At 37.1% G+C, this 22100-nt stretch overlaps 3 protein-coding genes across 3 annotated transcripts; 2 read left to right on the forward strand and 1 right to left on the reverse strand.

Annotated features, from left to right (window-relative positions):
• Nucleotides 1-1009: 1009 nt before the first annotated feature.
• Nucleotides 1010-15960, reverse strand: LOC106150517 (phosphoglycerate kinase 1-like). Its single transcript, XM_087010118.1, has 11 exons — nt 15773-15960; nt 14929-15132; nt 14292-14436; nt 13947-14050; nt 13281-13400; nt 5143-5257; nt 4470-4649; nt 3952-4028; nt 3382-3482; nt 2886-2984; nt 1010-2547 (listed from the first exon to the last, which is right to left on the reverse strand). The coding sequence occupies exons 1-11, from the start codon at nt 15835-15837 to the stop codon at nt 2504-2506; spliced, it is 1254 nt and encodes a 417-aa protein (XP_086866244.1). The 5' UTR covers nt 15838-15960; the 3' UTR covers nt 1010-2503.
• Nucleotides 5438-12821, forward strand: LOC147762941 (uncharacterized). The gene is made up of 2 exons (XM_087010117.1): nt 5438-6029; nt 6181-12821. Exon 2 carries the CDS (start codon nt 6875-6877, stop codon nt 12194-12196), a length of 5322 nt encoding a protein of 1773 aa, XP_086866243.1. The 5' UTR covers nt 5438-6029; nt 6181-6874; the 3' UTR covers nt 12197-12821.
• Nucleotides 15961-16118: 158 nt separating the features above from the next.
• LOC106150516 (pleiotropic regulator 1-like) lies at nt 16119-22094 on the forward strand. Its single transcript, XM_013523375.3, has 13 exons — nt 16119-16284; nt 16678-16784; nt 17169-17350; nt 17629-17701; nt 17984-18065; nt 18419-18526; nt 18880-19122; nt 19351-19452; nt 19920-20012; nt 20178-20296; nt 20575-20714; nt 21131-21324; nt 21515-22094. The coding sequence occupies exons 1-13, from the start codon at nt 16279-16281 to the stop codon at nt 21572-21574; spliced, it is 1509 nt and encodes a 502-aa protein (XP_013378829.1). The 5' UTR covers nt 16119-16278; the 3' UTR covers nt 21575-22094.
• The last annotated feature ends 6 nt before the right edge of the window (nt 22095-22100 follow it).

Raw genomic sequence — 22100 nt, forward strand, 5'->3', positions numbered from 1 at the left:
CGACTGTGAACGATTGAAATAATTTTCTTTTAATTTTGAGTCAGATACGAGCACATAATTGCGTCGAGTTACACATTCATACATAATCATGTCGAATTACACACTCTTGATCAGACACCACGACAAATAATTATTAAATAATCTAGCATGGGCTTTAAACGAACGATAAACTTTCGCTGTACATGTATCAGCCAGCATAAGCTGTGAACGAGTGTGCACACCCGAGCAATAAATAGCAACCCAGAAAAAGATCTGCGCCTAATGTAATTCTTTCTAATGTAATTCTTCATATCCGACAGTCTTATACAAATCATGATTGTTAATTTATCATGTTTCTTACAATGACTATAGTATTTTGGCTGTTATAGGGCTTGGCAACAGTAGGGTGTTACAACGTGTTTTTTTTTTCAAATATGCAGATACAGATATGTGTGCGCGCGTGAGAGATAAAGACTTCTAGCACTCCTCTGAGATTTGGAGAGAAGGTGTAGTCAAATGGAACTACGAGACCCTGTGAGAGCAAATTTTGTAATTTCCCATATTGCCAAGGCTTCGAAACGCTCAGCATATGAACTGATTTGACCGTGTTTACTCCCGCTTTTTGTCCTTAAAAGATCCACGTGAACTATCAACTACAGTGCATGTATCTTTAATCTGTGTCTCCATTTAAGACAGCAATTTATCAATTAAAAAGAAAAATTATTTTTTTTGCATTTTGTCACCAACCCCACATCTGCACTGCATGCTTTTTAAAAATTACCCATGCACAGTACCATATTTTACAAATGAACAGAACCTCCAGGAAAACCAAATGGCCGGTGGTGAGGATTAGCTTTGCCATCATCTGTGGAATGCAATAATAAGAAATTTGGAAAAGTCAATGTCTGAGAGACGCTTGAGTAAGTTGCTCAGTTCAAATATATTCTTTGTGAATGTCATTATCTTATCACTGCTCGATAACAAAGATATCACTAAAGAACAGTGTAAAAGATGCATGTAAGTCAATGCATAGATGATACATGAAATGTTTATTAACAATTTTGGCCTTTTAATGCAAATTACACACCATAGATAAAGTCTAGGTATACAAATATTTACCTAGTAAATTTTACCTACATGTATGTAAAAAATCAAAGTCTGCATCTTAAGTAAGTTTGAATTGATGAATGTGACATTATGCTTTGGCATTGGTGCCATATAACAAAACCTTGCAGCTCCAGAAAAAACGATCATTGTCCATTTTCTTCAGTGACAAATATAAAAAAAAGGAGAATCAATCAATCAATCAATCAATCTTTTATGCCTGGAGAAATACCAGTGTGATACATAAAACACATCAATGAGGTGGATTTCAGAATAAAGTAATACATGTATAATTGTATCCTATGAATACACACATCAAAAATACACATTTCAGTAAAATCTACCTTTGTTAAACAAAGAAACCTAAATAAAAAAACGGAAACATAAAAAGCACCTTGTTAATTCTGTATAACCCAGTGAATTATACATGACACACCATGACAGATTCTAACAAAATAAAGGAAATGCAAGCCTTGACCCTTAGTTATTAAATTCCATCTTTCAAAAACCATCTAATGGGAAACTACAATAATATGCTCACAGAATGTTTAGGACATTTTTTTTTTCAAATTACAAAAGCATTCGCAAGAAACAAAAGTTTTTACAAACATCTAACTGTTATAATATTTTATTCCCGAGATGACTGATAATGGCAGTTCTTTGCATACTAATACCCAAGCATGACAGAAAGTTCTTTTTGAAATAAGGAACATACAGAAAGAAAGACTACAACTGAGTTATCGGTTTCTTTCAAATGCATGGTATTTTTTTATTATGGGTTTATCCAAGACAACTGGGTTAGCTCAAATAATCTGTCTAAATACCTACTGGTATTAACCTTCAATTCTGTAGTTAGTGGTGCTAGAGTCTAAAAGATATGCATGAAGTTATGGCACAAATAACTTTGAGTGCTGACTCAACTTTTTGTTGGAAGATGTCAGACTCTCATGCTTTAACCTTCACAATGTGCACAATATGAAAAGACAAGGGACTGTTGAGAAAAGCTGCCCATTTTGTGACGCAATATTGGCTACCATATCAGCTCTACCAAACTTTGACTTCCATCAATCATTTGATCAATAACATAATTTCAAGCATGCCTAGTTTCACCTTGTTTTTATGGTTTCCCTTCCGACTTCAACAAGGTGTTTAAATACAGAAAACTTGAAAAGGAGTGTTTAGGGCAGAAAAAATACATCAGTGTCTATACACACTGAAAACAAAATCTAGGAAGCACTGTTTGGTATCATGCTTAGATATTATTTGTGTTGGATTTGCATTACTCATTTTTTAAAATAAAAAAACAGCTTCTCAAGAAAAAAATGGTTTACTTCAAGTTAGAGTCTTGTTATTCTCTGAGAGGATAAACACAATGCGCGATAACTTGGTAGAATTGTATTCTACTTCAGTCTTTTCTGTGTCATGCCAGGTCAGACAGAGCTGCAACACCAGGAAGAGTTTTACCTGGAAATATAGATGATTGGCCTTTTAGAAATTAAATGAAACATTTTGAAACTTTGTCTATTGCATGGACTGAACTGACATTTCAGCCATTTTTAAACTGACTAAAATAGTAAAAACTTCACAAAACCAGTACAAGCTGCTTTCCTTAGGCATTTCAATATCAAGATCATGTTAAGTTAAATAACTGATGAAAACAGACCAATGAAATGGCTAATGAAACAAGAAATTGACTGCTTTTTATCGAGTAAATTTTGGTCTACCATTTCATGCTGAAAATTATGAGTTGAGATCAATGCACTTCAGACATAAAAATGCCACATATACATGTGGTATCTCACCTTCCAAGAGCTCCAAGCTTGCTCCTCCTCCTGTACTCACATGACTTACTTTCTTCTCAGTGCCCCATTTTGCACAGCAAGTGGCTGTGTCACCTCCACCTGTAAGTTTGCATTTGTTTTAGAGATCACACATGTCAGAGCCTATGTAGACAGCAAGTATACAGGCACATAATGGGAATGAGTTTTTACTAATTATGGTGATGTTTAACCCAACCTGCCTTTTCAGGAAACGAAGCTTGCTATGAAATATGATTTGGCACATATGGGGCACATGTCACAGAATACATGAAAATACTAATTTTCAACCTTTTTGCCAAACAAAACATCCTGTTTGATACAAATTGAAACAAACTGGCAGTTATGGACAAATGTGGTGGACTGTGATGACATGGATAGGCACAGGTTATCTAAATGCAAAAATGTCAAGTTCAGTTGACCTTGATCCAAAAAATATAAGAATATTACAATATTTTTAAAGATCAAATCGAGACTTTACCAATGATAGTGGAAGCTCCTTTCTCTGTTGCATTCACCACTGCGTCCATCACAGCCTTTGTTCCTTTGGCAAAGTTCTCAAACTCAAAGACACCCACAGGCCTGAAAAAGTTGTACACGTACAGTACATAAAACAAAGAGAGTAAGACCCATTTTACACACTACTGTATTGTTGCTACAAGTATTAAAGTGTTTTTGTTACAAAACTATACCATTGAAATATACTGTGCAAAATTCATTTTAGAAACACAAAATTCTTTTCAGAACCAACCTTTTATGAAGTCAAAAATTCTGCTAGCTAACAATTAAATTTTCAAAACTCCTGAGCATGGTTTATCACATTAAATACATCAACAAATATATGTATCATCACAGTTTTAAATAACCTTTGAAAGAAATTATGCTCACCCATACCTTTTCAACTCACTATTCACAATCAAACCCTTTGTTTTCTTGTATAGGTAACAACAAATTAGTAAATAATATCCGTTATATGATAACCTCACTTTAGACAATCCTGTGAGGTGTTTCAAAAATGAATCACAAACTGTTAATAATAGATAGACCTTACCCGTTCCACACAATGGTTTTTGCTCTTGAAACTGCAGCACTAAATTCTTCAGAAGACTTTGGACCACAGTCAAGGCCCTGGTTAAAAATGAGGAAAAATCATCACCATGTGGTGAACAACTTTATATATAAAAAAGACTTCAATACATGTTTATAATTCCAAGTGAACACAAAACTTACCATAAGCTTTGCAATCCTCTGTGATGTTGCATACATTGTGTTAAAAGACAGAGATTTCATGTGTTTGAGGTGGATACATTATGTTAGATGAAACAGAGGCTTCATCAGTGTGTTTAAGGTGCCACTTACCAGATTCATCCATCTACTATTTCATTAAACAGTGTCTCTTTGTGCTATCATTGCCAGGAATGAGACACAGACAGTGCACACCTTGTGACACCTACATTTACCTACAGTCCATCTGGTACTCTAGTAAAAGAACTTCTTAAAAGAACAGCTGTGCAATTGTGTTAGTTGTGACTATGATAAGTTACTCATTGTGTTAGTTGTGACACCTACCATCCAGCCATCAGGTATCCCCTCTGACAGTGTGGCTGATCCAACCTGAGCATCTTCAGCAAATTTATCGGCAGTAACAAAATCTGATGGCAGGTGCATTTTCACACCATTCTTCTCTGCCTTAGCCATCAGGTTGCTCACAATACCAGCTCCCTCTTCATCATATAGAGAATTTCCGATCTACAATAAAAGATATTTGCAAATACAAGTTTTGGTAAATATCTTGGTTTTGACAAATAGTTTTGAGAAAAACTAATTGCTATAATCTTCTACCATAAGTTTTATATTAAATTTAAATTTTACCTATGTATTTACAGCAATCCTGCCGTTTACAGAAGTGCTCAATACATGATAATCTCATTCATATTGCCACCCATCTCAGATATTAAGTATAAAGTCATACTTTCTACCCCTAAACTTAGGGATTGTGGTAAAGGACATGCTATGGCCAATTGTGACTTCAATTGCTTAATCCTCCAACCCCTCATCATAGTGTAGTCCCAGGCTATAGCCTCTCACCTTCATTTCCCTTAGCATCTTGAGAAAAGTATAGAACACAAAACCACCCAATACCGCCTGCTGCTATACCCCCCCCCCCCCACACACACACAAACACACTCACACACCACCACCACCACCAACTTATTTCCTTTGTATAATTTAAGTTACTCACCTTCATTCCACTGAGAACCTTGAGAAAAGTATAGGCCATGCCACCACCTATGATCATCTCATTCACTTTGTCCAACAAATTGTCAATCAGCTGGATCTTATCTTTCACTTTGGCACTGCAAAAGTAAACAGAAACTGTAAAGCTAAAAGCAAACAGACATACACTGTTACAGTGTGAATCTTTGATATCAATTTAAAATCAATTTTTCAGGATGGTAGCAAAAAATTAATGTTAAATGCATAACCTTCAGACCCTCCAAATGTGTCTAAAAAAGGATTTCTTGACACGCCATTGTTACTGCCAGAGCAGTGTTTTATAGATAAATCTTATTTCTTTACTTCGGACGCGCTACTCACTTGTTTGTCGCATCGGTGTTGAATAACAATTGTTTTTAGCGCGCTTATGATAATGATGGGATAGAATGTGATTCCATGTGGAATGAGATCGGCTGATATTAAATGCTGAGACAGCCGTAATTACAAGTGTTTTTGTAACAGGAATCTGGCCCATAAGGTTAGCAATTAATTTTAAGTTATGAAAGTTCATTTAAAGATAATTGCGAGAAGATAAAATTAGTTTTCCATTGTAAACTGCAACTTTGAGTAGCGTTAGAAATGCCGGTCTGATGTACAATGCACAGTACATGTAACACAATCACTGTGCCTTTCAGTATTGGAGTAAAGAAAGTTCAGTAAAGTGTAGTGTATTGTTTAGAAACGAGAATGTAGCTGTACTAGTTGCGAGTTAAAGATTGTTTGTTTTATGTTCGTTATCAATGTTATTTTTAAAAGCGTATTTTTTCATTGTGTTAGTTGCGCCAGATGAGATTTACCACACAATCATTTAGAACCCAGTCGCTTGCATTACACTAGAATAGCCCAAAGTCGGTAAGAGTTACTTATATTTTGGAGATAAAGATAGGATAACATGCAACTGTTAAGTAAAGATGTTATTTAAGCGACTTAATAGCATATATAAAAGAACTAGGGCAAGAATATGAGATGATTTTCATATTTTATTTCAATTATTTTTTTTCAGTTGACGGTTTAAGGTTTAATAAATCAGTAAAAACGACGCAAAGCTGTTGTTGTTGTGTGTGAGTATTGCAAGTGGCTACAGTCAACGACTAGGATTTGAGATGGCCTATACCAATAGTCCACAACTAAAGCCCTGAGACGGTCCGTACCGAACAACCGAACCAAGAAGACAGAATTTATGACCTATTTCCAACCTGTGGTAACTCTAGATATCTGAGATGCCTGGAGCCAGTCAACAGCCATTATTTAGATGACCCGGCCCAGTCAAGTACTAGCAGTTACTGGTGGGACTGTAATTAAGGAAATTGAGCTAAGATCCAATCCGCAGCTTGCAATGAAGCTGAAATTGAGACTTTCTCGAGTATATGTTGACACTTGATTTCATATCCACAGATAACTATAAATACTAGTAGATCTCAGTGTAGCTGAATATATTATTGGCTATCTAAATATACATATGATTATTAATTTATTTGTTTGTTAAGATTAAGATACTCGGCAATTTTACATGTTTGCTGTTGATGTTCAAATGTTTTAGCTAGCTTATTACTTATAGAGAAACTGTCTACATTTTGAAATTTACTTGTCTTGCTTAGTGTAGATAAGTTTATTTGAGTTCAAATAAGTTACGCTGCCCATACCACCTGCCCCCTCCCTCCTTTCTAAGAATACGTGCTCACTGCTTGACATTAAAAATGGAAGCAGCTACCATTACCAAGACTCCCAGCACTAGGACAGTTCCTTCTCAGACACCAACTGACCAAGAAGTAACATTCAGAAACATATCGCCTAAAGATGATTTGAGAAGAAGACTAATTGAGGAATTAGATCCAGATGACTCCGTCAGTCAAGCCGGCTCAAACGTATCTTTTAAGGAGCGACAGTTAGAAGAAAAAGCTAGACAGGTTGCTTTGAAGGAAAGGCTGAAGTACCTTACAGCACAGCAAGAAATAGAAGAGCAACAGATACGTTTAGAGCAGAGAAGAAAGCGGCTCTTGTTAGAATCAGAACTGAATGAAAGCAAGAAAAGGGAAGAAATCTTTAGGAAAGCATTGGGAGGTGAAGATACTACTAAGAAGGAGTCAGACAGCAGCTATAGCCATGATGTTGTGAGGGCCTTAGAGAAGTTGAGCCTGAGTAGATTACCGATTCCAGAGCCACCTGTATTTGAGGGAAATTATCTAACATATGTAACATGGCGACTAGCATTCAAGACTCTAATAGAAAGCAGAAATATCCCACCCAGTGAGAGGCTGTACTACCTAAAGAGGTACCTCAGAGGAGAAGCTAAAGAGACAGTGGATCATTTGTTTTACTTAGATTCAGAAGAGGCTTACATTGAAGCCCTTGAGATACTTGAAGATAGATATGGTGATAAATTTTTGATAGCAGAGGCTTTCAGAGACAAATTAGAAAAGTGGCCCAAGATTAACAGTAGAGACAGTAAGGGACTTAGAAAACTATCAGATTTTCTCAGGCAGTGTTTAGCAGCAACAGATCATGTAGGAGAGTTGAAGATCCTGGACGACTGTCGGGAAAATAGGAAGTTACTTCAGAAACTACCTGAATGGATCACACGAAGATGGGCCCGAATTGTCGAAGAATCACAAGGTTTCCCAGGCTTCAAGAGGTTTGTAGAGTTTGTAAAAAAGGAATCCGACATTGTAAATAACCCTGTTATGAGACCAGCTGAAACTGCATTTAGCAAGAAAACCCCCACTTCCACCAGTCTTATGACGAAGACGAGCGATCAAGCTATACCAACGCCTCCTGTCACGAAAAATGCCTGTACATTCTGTGAGAAAATAGGACACGACATCAGAGAATGCCGAAACTTCGAAAGAAAAACGCCACAAGAAAGAATGGAGTTTATAAAGAAAAGAGGTCTTTGCCTAAGCTGCCTTAGAAATGGTCACTTAGCCAAGGAGTGTAAAAGGAAGGAACAATGCAGTAGATGTGGTCGTAAACACCCTGCCATACTACATGGGGACTACGAAGCCCTACACCCAGAAGATCAACATGTAAGAACATTGTCAAGTACTTGCCAAGAGGGAGCTATCAGTTCAATGACAATTCCAGTCTATGTATCTGTAGGAAATTCCGGGAATGAAATCCTGACATATGCTCTTCTAGATAGTCAAAGTGATGTTACGTTCATTAGCGACGAGTTAGCAGCCAAGCTGAATGCAGAAAGCGTACCTACAAGTATCAGGATTTCAACAGTCAACTCCAGCTATGTAGTCAAAACTTCAAAGGTTCCAGGATTGACTGTAAGAGGTCTTAACTTAACAGAAACTATAGCACTACCAACCTGTTATACAAGAGAAAACATACCATTCAACAAGAAACATGTACCTAGACCATCGGATGCGAGAAGATGGAATCACCTGCAAAATATACAGAGCCAAATTGCACCGCTCCAGAATTGCGACGCAGGTTTACTTATAGGTTACAACTGCTCTCGTGCATTGGTACCCCTTAGTGTCAGAGTAGGAGCAAACGAGGAACCCTATGGAATACAGACACCCCTGGGATGGAGCGTCGTGGGAAGGACCGGACGAGAAGACCCAGATGAATATCACCTCAGTCACAGAGTGATGAGGAAAGAAATACAAAAGGATTTGAGAGTCGATGATAGAGGAGAAGTGACTTTTGTCCACAGAACAAAGGTTAAAGAGACAGTAACTGAGCCAGAGATAATTCAGTTACTGGAAGCGGACTTCAGGGATGAGCACAAGTCAGAAGATTCCTTGTCCCAAGATGACTTGAAGTTCTTAAGGAAGATGAAAGACACAATCTATCAAGACCAAGACAATTTCTATACCATGCCTCTACCATTTAGAACTGATGCCCCACAGTTGCCTGACAACATGCCCATGGCCATGAGAAGACTTGAGCATCTGAGAAAGAAATTTGCAGACAAAGAATTTGCCGCCGAATATAAGAAGTTCATGGACGCGATGATAGAAAGCGGAGAAGCTGAACCTGTTCCAGACAAAGATGTAGCTGGAGGACACAGATGGGTCGTGCCGCACCATGGAGTTTACCATAAACGTAAAGGAAAGCTCAGGGTAGTATTTGACTGCGCAGCGAGATATAAGAACATTAACCTGAATGAGAACCTCATCTCAGGTCCAGACCTCACTAACAGTCTGATAGGATGTCTCCTGAGATTCAGAGAGGGATCAGTAGCCGTGGTAGGAGACATAGAACGAATGTTTTATCGGTTCAAGGTAGACCCACGAGATCGTAACTACTTCCAGTTCCTGTGGTGGGATGGAGACGTAGAAGGCACACCCAAGCTATTTAGGATGACAGTTCACCTGTTTGGAGCTGCCAGTTCCCCTGCGTGTGCTAACTTTGCTTTGAAACAACTGGTTGAAGACCATGGAGAAGAATTTGATGAGAAGGTTTGCTGGGTAGCTGGTAATTGCCTTTACTTAGACGACTTGTTATTAAGCATTGATTCTGCTGAGGAGGCAAAGCAGCTTATTGAAGGCGTACGTCAGCTATTTCAGAAAGCAAATATAAGACTTCACAAGTTTATTAGCAACAACCAAGAAGTTCTGGAGAGTATTCCCGTATCAGAAAGAGGGGCACAGAGCACCACTGTTGATTTGCCTTTACCTGCCACAGAGAGAGTATTGGGAATTCAGTGGGATACCCATAGCGACCAGCTCAGCTTTCAGTTAACACTGAATGAAAGACCGATGACTAGAAGAGGAATTCTTTCGACTGTTGCCTCCGTCTATGATCCCTTGGGTTGTATAGCACCATTTATCCTATTAGGCAAACAGATACTGCAGGAGATGTGTGCGTCCAAAGCCAGCTGGGATGATCCAATATCAGAAGAACTCAGACCAAGATGGGAGAAATGGCTGCGTGAAATGCCAAAGCTAGCGGAAATTCATTTATCAAGATGCTATATTCCCCAAGACTTTGGAAAAATTGTCACAGCAGAGATACACCACTTTTCGGACGCAAGTACCAGAGGATATGGCCAATGCTCCTACCTTCGAGTAGTGAATAACAAAAACGAGTGCCACTGCTGTATCGTGTTGGGCAAATCTCGAGTCGCGCCACTCAAGATTACTACAATTCCGAGATTAGAGCTTACAGCAGCCACAATGTCGATCAAGATGAGTACTCTGCTGAAGTCTGAAATTACCTATGAAAACCTCAAGGAGTATTTCTGGACAGACTCCAAGATAGTGCTAGGATATTTGAAGAACAATGTAAGAAGATTTCATATCTTCGTAGCTAACAGGATTCAGACGATTCAAAACGCTTCTGACCCTAGTCAGTGGCACTACGTGCCAACCAATGATAACCCGGCCGACCATGCTTCTAGAGGGCTGTATCCAGAGGAACTGATGGCATCAAATTGGTTTAAAGGCCCAGAATTCCTGAGAAACCCAGTTCTAAGCATGGTAGAAGAAAATCCAGAGGTTGATCCAAATGATCCAGAGTTGAAGAAAGCAACAGTAAATGCAGTGGAGACTACAGAAAAGGCAGGAACATTTACACAGAAGTTCAATAGATTTTCATCCTGGACCAATGCCATTACAGCAGTGACAACCATTAGAAAACGTCTACTCAAAATGGGTTCATCATTGTCTGCTGACCGACGAAAGGCAGAACTTACTATTCTTAAGCTGCTTCAGGCTGAACGGTTCCAAGACGAAATTAGGCAAATCAAAGATGGATCGCTTCCGAAGAAAAACCCTCTCTCCAAGCTGGATCCTTATATTGACGAAGAAGGAACCCTGCGAGTAGGAGGACGTCTGACACGATCCTCACTGTCTTACGAAGTACAACACCCTGTAATTTTGCCAAAGTCAGGACATATTGTAGACCTAATTGTGCGTAATTGCCATCAGAAGGTAGCCCACCAGGGAAGAGGTTTTACTCTGAATGAGATACGTTGCCAAGGGTACTATATCATTGGTATAGGCAAGACGGTTGCTTCGGCAATACACAGATGCGTAACCTGTAGAAAAAACAGGGGCAAAAGTGAAGAACAGAGGATGTCAGATTTACCAAGGGATCGAACAGAACCTTCACCCCCATTCAGTTACTGCGGCATTGATTGCTTTGGCCCCTTCTCTGTGAAAGAAGGTCGCCGTGAAGTTAAGCGATATGGATTGATAGTGACCTGCATGGCGTCGAGAGCAGTACACATCGAATGCCTGGATGACATGACGACAGATAGTTTCATTAATGCTTTAAGATGTGTGATAGCTTTGAGGGGTCCCATACGGCAAATCAGATGTGATCAGGGATCAAATTTTATCGGAGCAAGAGTGCTTTTAGATAAATCACTAGAAGAGATCAAAAATGACGAGTTGAAGAAATTTATGATTGAGAACAAGTGTGATTTTGTGTTTAACAGCCCACACTCAAGCCATATGGGAGGTGTGTGGGAGCGACACATTAGAACCATCAGAAGTATACTAGCAGCAATGTTGGAGCAACATGGTTCTCGTATTGACACAACCACCTTAAGAACCTTCCTATATGAAGTCATGGCCATTATTAACTGTCGACCTTTGACCGTACAGAACCTACATGATCCACTTGGTCCAGAATCACTTACTGCGAACCATTTGTTGACAATGAAGCCAAAGGTAATATTGCCATTGGGAGAGTTTGGACCTGAGCACCTGTATGCAAGGCAAAGATGGCGCCAAGTACAAGTGTTAGCGGATAATTTCTGGAGTCGCTGGAGGAAGGAATACCTTCTTAATCTGCAACAACGAACAAAGTGGAATGGGAAACGAAGAAACCTAGGAGTGGGAGACATTGTTTTGCTCAAAGATGAAGGATTATACAGAGGAGACTGGCGACTTGCCAGAGTGACAGAGGCGAGCATAGATGAGGATGGATTAGTTCGCAGAGTGAAGATTCTTTTGGGGAATCCTGATCTTTCTGCCAAAGGCATCCCCTCCTCTACGTCTACTATATTAGAACGTCCAATCCATAAACTAGTTTTGTTGTTAGAAGGGGATAAGTTGTAAGTTTCCCATAGAATAAGGTTCGAGTATGGTTTTGTGATACATGATGTTCAAGAACTTATAAGTGAAGATCTAATGGTATTTGGGAGTACCAAAGCTATTGTATAGTGAGTTAATAGTTACAGTTTACCAGTTACATTGTTTCATGTGTAAGTTAGTTTTGTTTGTTTGTATAGAAAATCAATTAGATTTTGGCTGGGGAGTGTTACTGCCAGAGCAGTGTTTTATAGATAAATCTTATTTCTTTACTTCGGACGCGCTACTCACTTGTTTGTCGCATCGGTGTTGAATAACAATTGTTTTTAGCGCGCTTATGATAATGATGGGATAGAATGTGATTCCATGTGGAATGAGATCGGCTGATATTAAATGCTGAGACAGCCGTAATTACAAGTGTTTTTGTAACAGGAATCTGGCCCATAAGGTTAGCAATTAATTTTAAGTTATGAAAGTTCATTTAAAGATAATTGCGAGAAGATAAAATTAGTTTTCCATTGTAAACTGCAACTTTGAGTAGCGTTAGAAATGCCGGTCTGATGTACAATGCACAGTACATGTAACACAATCACTGTGCCTTTCAGTATTGGAGTAAAGAAAGTTCAGTAAAGTGTAGTGTATTGTTTAGAAACGAGAATGTAGCTGTACTAGTTGCGAGTTAAAGATTGTTTGTTTTATGTTCGTTATCAATGTTATTTTTAAAAGCGTATTTTTTCATTGTGTTAGTTGCGCCAGATGAGATTTACCACACAATCATTTAGAACCCAGTCGCTTGCATTACACTAGAATAGCCCAAAGTCGGTAAGAGTTACTTATATTTTGGAGATAAAGATAGGATAACATGCAACTGTTAAGTAAAGATGTTATTTAAGCGACTTAATAGCATATATAAAAGAACTAGGGCAAGAATATGAGATGATTTTCATATTTTATTTCAATTATTTTTTTTCAGTTGACGGTTTAAGGTTTAATAAATCAGTAAAAACGACGCAAAGCTGTTGTTGTTGTGTGTGAGTATTGCAAGTGGCTACAGCCATATAGAAAAGACTTGTAGGGGTACCATACACACACACTACTGACTGCTACTCACCCTCCCAATATGGCCAGATATGGTCTCTCTGGACTCTCCATGGCCTTGGCAAAATATGTCAGTTCTTTCTTCAGCAAGAACCCAGCAGCACGTTGGCCATGTTGGACACCAACCATGGAACTGAAAGGACAAAATATCAATGCTAAAATATGTACAACATTACAAATTCGCCATGTCTTGCATATCCATTTTGTTCTACTTTTTAAAATCACATTCTCTACAAATAGGTTTCACCCTTAATGCTTAGAATTCAACCCCACATCACATAGTTTCTTGCAAGTTTTCTACTCTTGTATGACATCCAGCAGTGCAGACAGACATGATATAGCTACAAAATGTATCTCCAGTGTTCACCACTATAAAACATTTTTTGCCCATTTGCCAAAGACTTCCTGAAAAATTTTTGGCAGAAAAAAGTGCCATCATGGTCTCTCTCTCTCTCTCTCTGTGTGTGTGTGTGTGTGTGCACGCGCGCGTGCATGTGTGCACGTGCATGCGTGTATGCATGTGCACATGCTTGTGTATATGTTTCAACTGACTGATATGACTGACTGATTAAAACCCTAACCTATTGGTCTCACATAAAATCTGCTACAGTGGATTTGGAAGGCACCCAATCTCCTCTCACAGGGTAATTCTATAAACTGCATTCCTTAGAAAACCTACCTGTGTGCCCTGTGAGCTGTACCAAAGGCATCATTCACATACACATCTCCCAGCTTACTCAGAGATGCACGGAACTGTTCAACAGCATCAGCGCTGGCTTTTACCTGCAATGAGACAAACAATGGTTAATTTATTTGAAAGTATGCTTCTTCTTAAGGAAAGACCAATTTAGTTTGACAAAAGATATAATCTGGAGTTCTGCTGGATTGTTTCAAAACTCTTTACCAACTGAAAATATTCATATTCTCTTGGCTTAAAAGATGCATAATTTTAGTCTTTCATATTTACATCAGTTTTACACTGTAGCTACATATTCTACATTAATCAAAAATCTATTATCCCTACCTTCTTGCCCTCTGCATCAACTCCCTTTCCCTCCTCTTCCACATGGAACCTGAGATTCTCCAGAAGAATGACTGAGCCCTGGGCTGGAGATGCACAGGCTGCTTCCACCTCAGCCCCCACACAATCAGAGAGGAATGTCACATCTCTAGAGAACACAGAAAGGTTAAACAATCAGATAGCAAGATTTATCAAATGTGTTCTTCAATTTAAAATGAAAAATAACACAAAATTACTATATGCTCATTTACACTTTTTTGTATATACAGTTTGTGTTACATAGGCACCCTGGTATGATGAATTGCTAATGTCAGATGGTTCACTCTGTCTATAGTTAAGACAGAAACCCATGTCTAAACAAGTGACATAGTCTAGGAAATTTTATTTTGTAACAGGACAGGCTATCTTAAAAATCTTACATCTTTTAGCTGCAATACAGATGGAAAAAAATGTACTGCTTTGCTTTATTCACTTACTGGATATCATGTCTGAAAAAATAATTTCAATAGAAGATAATGGGTCCAATACACTTGGCAGATCTGAGTTTTTCCACAAAACACCAAGTCAGACGGATATTTAATTACAAATAAATCCTAACATGTCAACTTTTGGATACTAATATTATACAGCTGAACAGTACCTTCCAAGCAACTTCTTCAGTTCCTCAGCCACAGGAGCTAAAGAGAATTTATCATTCCTGTTTCCATCTGGCCTTCCAAGATGACTCATAAGCACCACAGACTTAGCTCCTTTCTCCAGGGCATACTTGATAGTGGGGAGTGCTTCCACAATTCTCTGGTTATTGGTGATTTCTTTACCTTTTAGTGGCACATTGAAATCAACCCTATAGGAAGAAAATATGACACCTATAGAGTATTTTTTAAAAATATTATACAAACATGTCAGTGAGGATTTCAACAGTTTGATGTTAAACTATATAGTATGGCGTATTTGTTAACATCTATATGATTTAATGTAAAATAATGTCACCTGTGTATAATCTAATAAAATGCCATCAATTAATCAATTCAGCTCAAGCTGCCTGTGGTATATGTCATTTTCAATCATTCTGTTAATCTCTCTAAAGGCATTCAAACATCGCCCCTTAAATCTAACATATGTTTTTCAACAATGTAATAAGGCAGGCACACATTATTCAGTTCCTTAGACGTGAGATTGACACGGTCACTTTCATGAAACGGGGTGAATAAGACAAGGTCGTTATCAAGGTCAATCTTCATTTTGCTCAAAATCAGCTTTTGTTACAATGAAGACAAGTCTGACAAGATATGAAATTCATCAGAAAGTAACGCTATCTTTGCATATAACATAGAGGCTCTAAACTGGTCTTTGAAAGTAATGAACAAATCTCTCATTTTTTCATCTAACGACTAAGGTTAGGGTGACCTTACTACAATTAAGTATCATCAATCAAAACAAAATATATACAAAATTTGTCTGCGGTCAGAACATTGTCAGTCTACCTTATCAAAACACGCTTTCCACCCAAATCCAGAGCATCAATACTGAGTTTGTTGCTGAGTGCCATTTTATGTACAAGACTTTAAGCTCCAACGAAATGTTGCACAAAAGAAGACTGGAAGAGACGATCGTATACACAAGAGAAGCCGGTTCCGGCTGCGCAGATTGCAGGTGCGCTTCACCCTCTGTTTCCTTTTTGAAGCAAGTTGTAGGCAAAATGAAGTAGAAATAATTAGTATTCTGTTAATTTGTGATGCTTAGTTCACAAGGAGATCGTAAATTATTATATGACTTCAAAGTTACCACGATAAAGCGTTTAAACTAATAAAAGTCTGTTTCCTTTTCTAGGTTTGTTATTGGGTCACGAGAGTTCACGAGACTGTAAACAAGCATGGTGGATGGTGGTACGAATTTAAGACGTTTATTTGCAAACTTAGTGAATTATACCCAGTAGTCCGCTTTTCCGATACTTTTACGAGGACGTCAAGGATCCTTAAAAATCAAAGATATGGAGGTGAAGTATTTATTAACCATAGATTACTGTGATATTGATCATTTAACTGAATGGATGTCAAGATAATGTCCTATAAAGTAACGACTTCTCTGTCTCTGGTCTTGGTAACTTTCAAAGAAAGAGGATGAGACGAAACTAATCAGATTGTCCAGTCAGTCCAGCTGACATTCAGAAATATCCATTTAGTCTACAGGCACTTTCAGTCACAATGTTGAACTAATGATTATAGTTATAATTTAGTTTTGTTTTTACTACTAAGTAAAATTGATAGTAAGAAAAAAAAAGAGCACAATTTTAAATTCTTCGACTTCTTTGTAAAAATTGATACAATAATGTTAAATGCCTAGCTTAGTTTTATTCTTTCACTTTTAAACTAGACCCTTGTACTTTCAGGAGGTACAGAAGCATTCAGTGCATACGCTTGTCTTTCGCTCTTTGAAAAGGACACATGATATGTTTTTGTCAGATCATGCCCATATACCTTTACAAGATGATAAGGGGTAAGTACTGGAAGCCATGCCATCTTGTGGGACCCCTTGCTGAAACTTTTCAACTTTTTAAGCACTTTGAAAACAGTGATGCTCATTTAATTTTGCTTTTTCTTGCAAGGCTGGTACGCAACTTTAAAACAAGTACACAACAGGAAAAAATAGTAAAATGCAAAAAAGTAACATCTGTAACAAAAACTATGAGTAAGTTGGTGTTTTTTGCAAGAGTTTTGCAGAACTACTTTTGAGTGTGGTTGATAATAAACAATTTTGCACTTGGGCAATTTCCATCAGATTTACCATAGAATAACTTATGAAAACAAATGGCTTTACTAGGCTTTAATAGTTACAGTTCATGAATTTGATATTGCCATAACTAGTTTATGTCCATTTCAGTGAGAAGTTAAGGATGGCATGCAAGCTGAATGATGAGTATGGCAATGTAAAGCACCTAGCAACTGAGAAGAAGAGTCGAGCAGATGATGATGTAGTAGGACCTTACAACAGCCAGGCCATAATATCTATTGATTACCAGCATGGGCAAGCTATGGGAACTCATAACTATCCTTCTGGGCCAGGTAAAATGGAGATAGCCACAGCTGATATTTACATATATTATTTTTTATCAAATCTGAAGTTACGGAGTAACAGTGTTGTTTTTGATTAAATTTTTCATTGATTTTGTTATTTGGCTCGGTGCTGTATTAGTGCCTTGTTTAAAAAATATGGGAAAATACTGCATCTCATAAGTGTAATTCATTTTGAAATTGACCATTGTTCTGTGAGATTTGATAGTATCTACTGCCAGTGTTACAGTATTAGGATACTGAAAAAAAATTATTTGTGTATTTTTCAGGTGTCCATTTGACTGAGAACACAGCAATGCAGTCTCATCCGTCACAGAAAGCTTTGCCTTCATCCATGTATGGGTAAGGATGTTTTTTTCTGTTGTTTCGATTAAGCCTGGCAAGGATATTTTTAAGTACAGTTTTTTACCTGAAAAGAATTTTGTTGCTCCTGTGTCTGGTTTTAAAAATTTGTTTTATTACAAATAAAACTGTGAAAAAAAAAGGTTTGTATACTAGAATATGTAAGGGAAAATTGAGAGCAGAAGAGGAAATGAATTAAGGCTTAACCAGAGTCTTACTATTTGAAACTTCATGTGAATAAGAAATCTAAACTTTGTTTTGTTGTTTTAATATCATATCCAGTCAAGAAGACAACGTGTCAGCAGGCGTACATGAGATACAGCAGCATGCAGGGATGCAGGAGAGATATGCACCTCCTTCCAAGGTGAGTTACCCTCAGTGTGACACAGTGCCTTATTCTAGGTCCAAGGTGACCATCAGAACTGTCATAAAATGCTAATTTAAAAATAATATAATTTTGAGTGTAGAAAAAGGTGATGTTCTAAATAAAATCCTGTCAGTTTTGACCTCCCTCTTTCCAAGAATTTTATATGACAAAATGTGATTCATTGTTGAAATGTTGGTTTAAAGGAGTGGAAAAAGGGTACATTTCACCAGTAGACATTGTGATAATTCTGTTGATAGTACAGTACCATAGACATTTTGCTTTTCCATTTCATTTTTACCTAAACAAAAATAGTCAGTGTAGAAATGTTATGGGAATGTGCATTATTTTAGGCACTGGTAGCAGTATCTGGGCAAGGAAAGAATGATAAAATGTTGGTACCAACAAAAGCTCCCACAATGCCAAAGCCAACTTGGCATCCACCATGGAAATTGTATAGGGTATGTATTCTTATGCCCACTATTTATATATAGTAATATATTATTTAGTCGCTGTTTTTATATTTTGTAATAGATTGTTACTGAAATAAGGAATTTTAAAGTTATCACTTGATGTTTCCTCAAGCGCAATTTTAAAAGGTTATTGACACACTCATTAAAATGACCCCTTCACACAAGATGAATTTTTTTTTTTCAGGTAGAGTACAAAAGACCTTGAGTTAGACATTTTGTTGAATCCCTTCATTTGTAAGCAATTATCTGGTGATTGATAGCCTAAAGTAAATTATGTAGCTATGTAAAAGAAGGGAAAATCCCCTGTTTGCAAATAATCTTATATTTTATGCTATTTCCAGGTAATCAGCGGTCATCATGGCTGGGTACGCAGTATTGCTGTGGAGCCGGGAAATGAGTGGTTTGCCACAGGATCAGCAGATAGAATGATCAAAATCTGGGACCTGGCCAGTGGAACTCTCAAACTGTCCCTCACTGGACACATCAGCACTGTCCGGGGGATAGTGGTTAGTCCACGACAGCCATATTTGTTTTCTTGTGCAGAGGACAAGCAGGTCAAGTGCTGGGATTTAGAATACAACAAAGTGAGTGAAATAATGAGTTGACATTGACAGAATATTCAGGTGTTTTTACACTAATAATGTATTTACTTTAATTTACTTTATTAAATACATATAATTTATTGATAAATGATGTGCTTGAATTTGATGCAGAATGTAAACGGATTGATGAAAAAAATCGTCAAATGCAATAAAAATCTTTTTCGAAAATAAATCCCAATTGTAATCAGTTTAATTTGTGTTTCTGTTCAGGTGATTCGCCATTACCATGGTCATTTGAGTGCAGTTCATGCTATTGACCTCCATCCTACCATTGATATACTGTGTACCTGTGGGAGGGATGCCACAGTTAGGGTAAGTATACAGAATAAAATAATTTAAAACTAATGTCATCTTTAGCAGGGAAGAGAGAAAAAATGTGGTTAACACTTGATATTTTGATTTCAGATAAATGGATTGCATGAGGAAGGGAAAATGAATAGTGAGATATTAATATATTATCAATTGTGAAAATATGTTTTAAAAATTTAAAATTATTCTTATTCAGTTACTTCATCTTCCCTTATAAATATTTTGTTAATATGCTATTCCCTCTTTGGAAGGGAAGCAGCATTTGGGATTTTTCCCCATTAAAAGGATTTGTTGTCATATTAAAAGGAAAATAAAATTGAATTACGTTTCAAATGTAGAAAGGTGAATTGTTTTCTTTGCTTGTCAGTGAAGCAGCAGAACTTTACTCCACCTTAAATTATTAGCATTTTCACACTGATCTTGAGATACCATGAAAATTAGGACTTGATTGCACTGCCATCTATTTTCAGGTTTGGGACATGAGAACAAAAGCCTGTATATACACACTGACTGGTCACACCAACACAGTAGCAGACGTCAAGTGTCAGTCCGCAGAACCACAGGTCAGTCCACCTAGTTCTTGGTCATTGATATTAAGGCTTTACAGAACAGATTTGATTATTTTTTTAATATTATAAGGCATTTAGAAATCTGTTTTTATTTATTTATTTTTAGTAAAACTTGATTTTTTTTCCTGTGGTTACAATAATTTCGATTCTTACTTTCAGGTGATATCCTGCAGTCATGATAGCACAATTAGGTTATGGGATCTGGCTGCTGGGAAATCAAAAGCTACATTAACCAACCATAAAAAGAGTGTCAGAGCTTTAGCACTTCATCCAGTACAGTGAGTTCTTTTTTTAATATGTGATGACTACGGTCTGGAATAAGCCACCTATTATGGAGACTGGGCATAAAGCACTTAAACAGCACGTCATTTGCACATTGTTTAAACACATTGAAAAATAATATGACTTTACATTACATATTACATTTTTTGTGTATTCTTTATTTACATTAAACAAATAAGATGTCAAATTTAACTACAAAATGGAACAAAGCTGTCTGTATTTTATCCATGCAATAAACAAAGTAAAGTATTGTAATTTGCTGCTCTACTTTCAGGTATACCTTTGCTTCAGCATCACCAGATAACCTGAAGCAATGGAAGTTTCCTGATGGCAACTTTATCCAGAATATGTCAGGTCATAATGCTATCATCAACAGTCTGGCAGCTAACTCAGATAATGTACTAGTCTCTGGAGGTGAGTTTTCTTGTTTGCAGTTTACTCGGGGTGAATTTCTATTTTCGGTGAGCCATATAGACTTTCCTGAAAGCATGTTATAGATAAATTTCTGGTGAGAAATGTTGGCAAGTTTTTTGTGACTGTGGGAGCGAGTGCTGAAGTCTTTCTCTTCTGTTTGTCCGGTCAAACGCAATTGGTAATGCTGATTTGAATTACAGAACTTACTGTCTCATTAAATGATGGCATAAAAAATGGCATGAGCCAAATATTTTTCTTTTTAAGTTACAAGTATGTCTGACCACATGATATAAAAATAAAAATTAAATACAATAAATGAAATGAATTCAAATACAGCATTGATATTCCTAGATTTTTTTTCTTATAAAGTGGCCTATAGTTCTTTATTATTATGATCTGTTTGCTGCCTGTTTTAGGGGACAATGGTACTATGTATTTCTGGGACTGGAGATCAGGCTACAACTTTCAGCGTATGCAGGCCATGGCACAGCCAGGTTCTATAGACTCTGAGGCGGGGATATTTGCCCTGCAGTTTGATAACAGTGGAACCAGACTCATCTCTGCGGAGGCTGATAAAACCATAAAGATTTATAAGGAAGATGATACTGCCGTATGTATTACCTTTTACAGCCTTTAAAGGGAAAAATGCTAAGAGAACAATTAAGTGATAAGGTGTAAAGACGATTTAAATGTCAAGTAAAAATAATTATTTTGATCTGTTCATTAGTTAGGATAAGTTTTTCAAAGCAGGTACAAATTGTTTGAGAATAGATATTTACTTGAGCATTGTTCTTTTTCAGACTGAAGAAACCCATCCAATAAATTGGAAACCAGACATTTTAAGGAAAAAGAGATACTAAAACTTGCCATGAGAATTATTAGAAAAAGAATATGAAAGTGTAACACGGTGTTCAAGCATTAACATTCCTGGAAAATTTCTAAATGAGTGGGGACAGATTCTTAACCCAAAGATTACAATGTGAAAAAATTCAGAATATGTGTACTTGACTGTTATATGAGAACAAACACAGTATGTGGAGTGAGGATTTTAAGGTCTTTTATATACCATGGATCCAAAATTAATATTTATCGCTAATATACGTCTATTGTACAGCCTTACTCTAATATTGAGACTTTGAAGTTGTTATTTGTATGATTTTGGAAAGAAAATGGGAAGATATAATTTGCAAGTACATTCTGTCCTTCTACATTATATGTTTAAAAGCTGTAAATAATGACTTATTTTTAGATTTTTTGCTTGACTAGCTCCAGCAAGAGTTTTTAAAAACAAGCAAACTGACTTATATTTCTAAAATCTAGCTTGTGAAACTTCACAGCTGAAGATTTGAAATGAACTATGGCATATGTTTGTAAACCATGGGTATT

Source organism: Lingula anatina, chromosome 3 (assembly GCF_051362555.1).
Source record: "Lingula anatina isolate TDL-2025a chromosome 3, LinAna3.0, whole genome shotgun sequence".
Classification (NCBI taxonomy): domain Eukaryota; kingdom Metazoa; phylum Brachiopoda; class Lingulata; order Lingulida; family Lingulidae; genus Lingula; species Lingula anatina.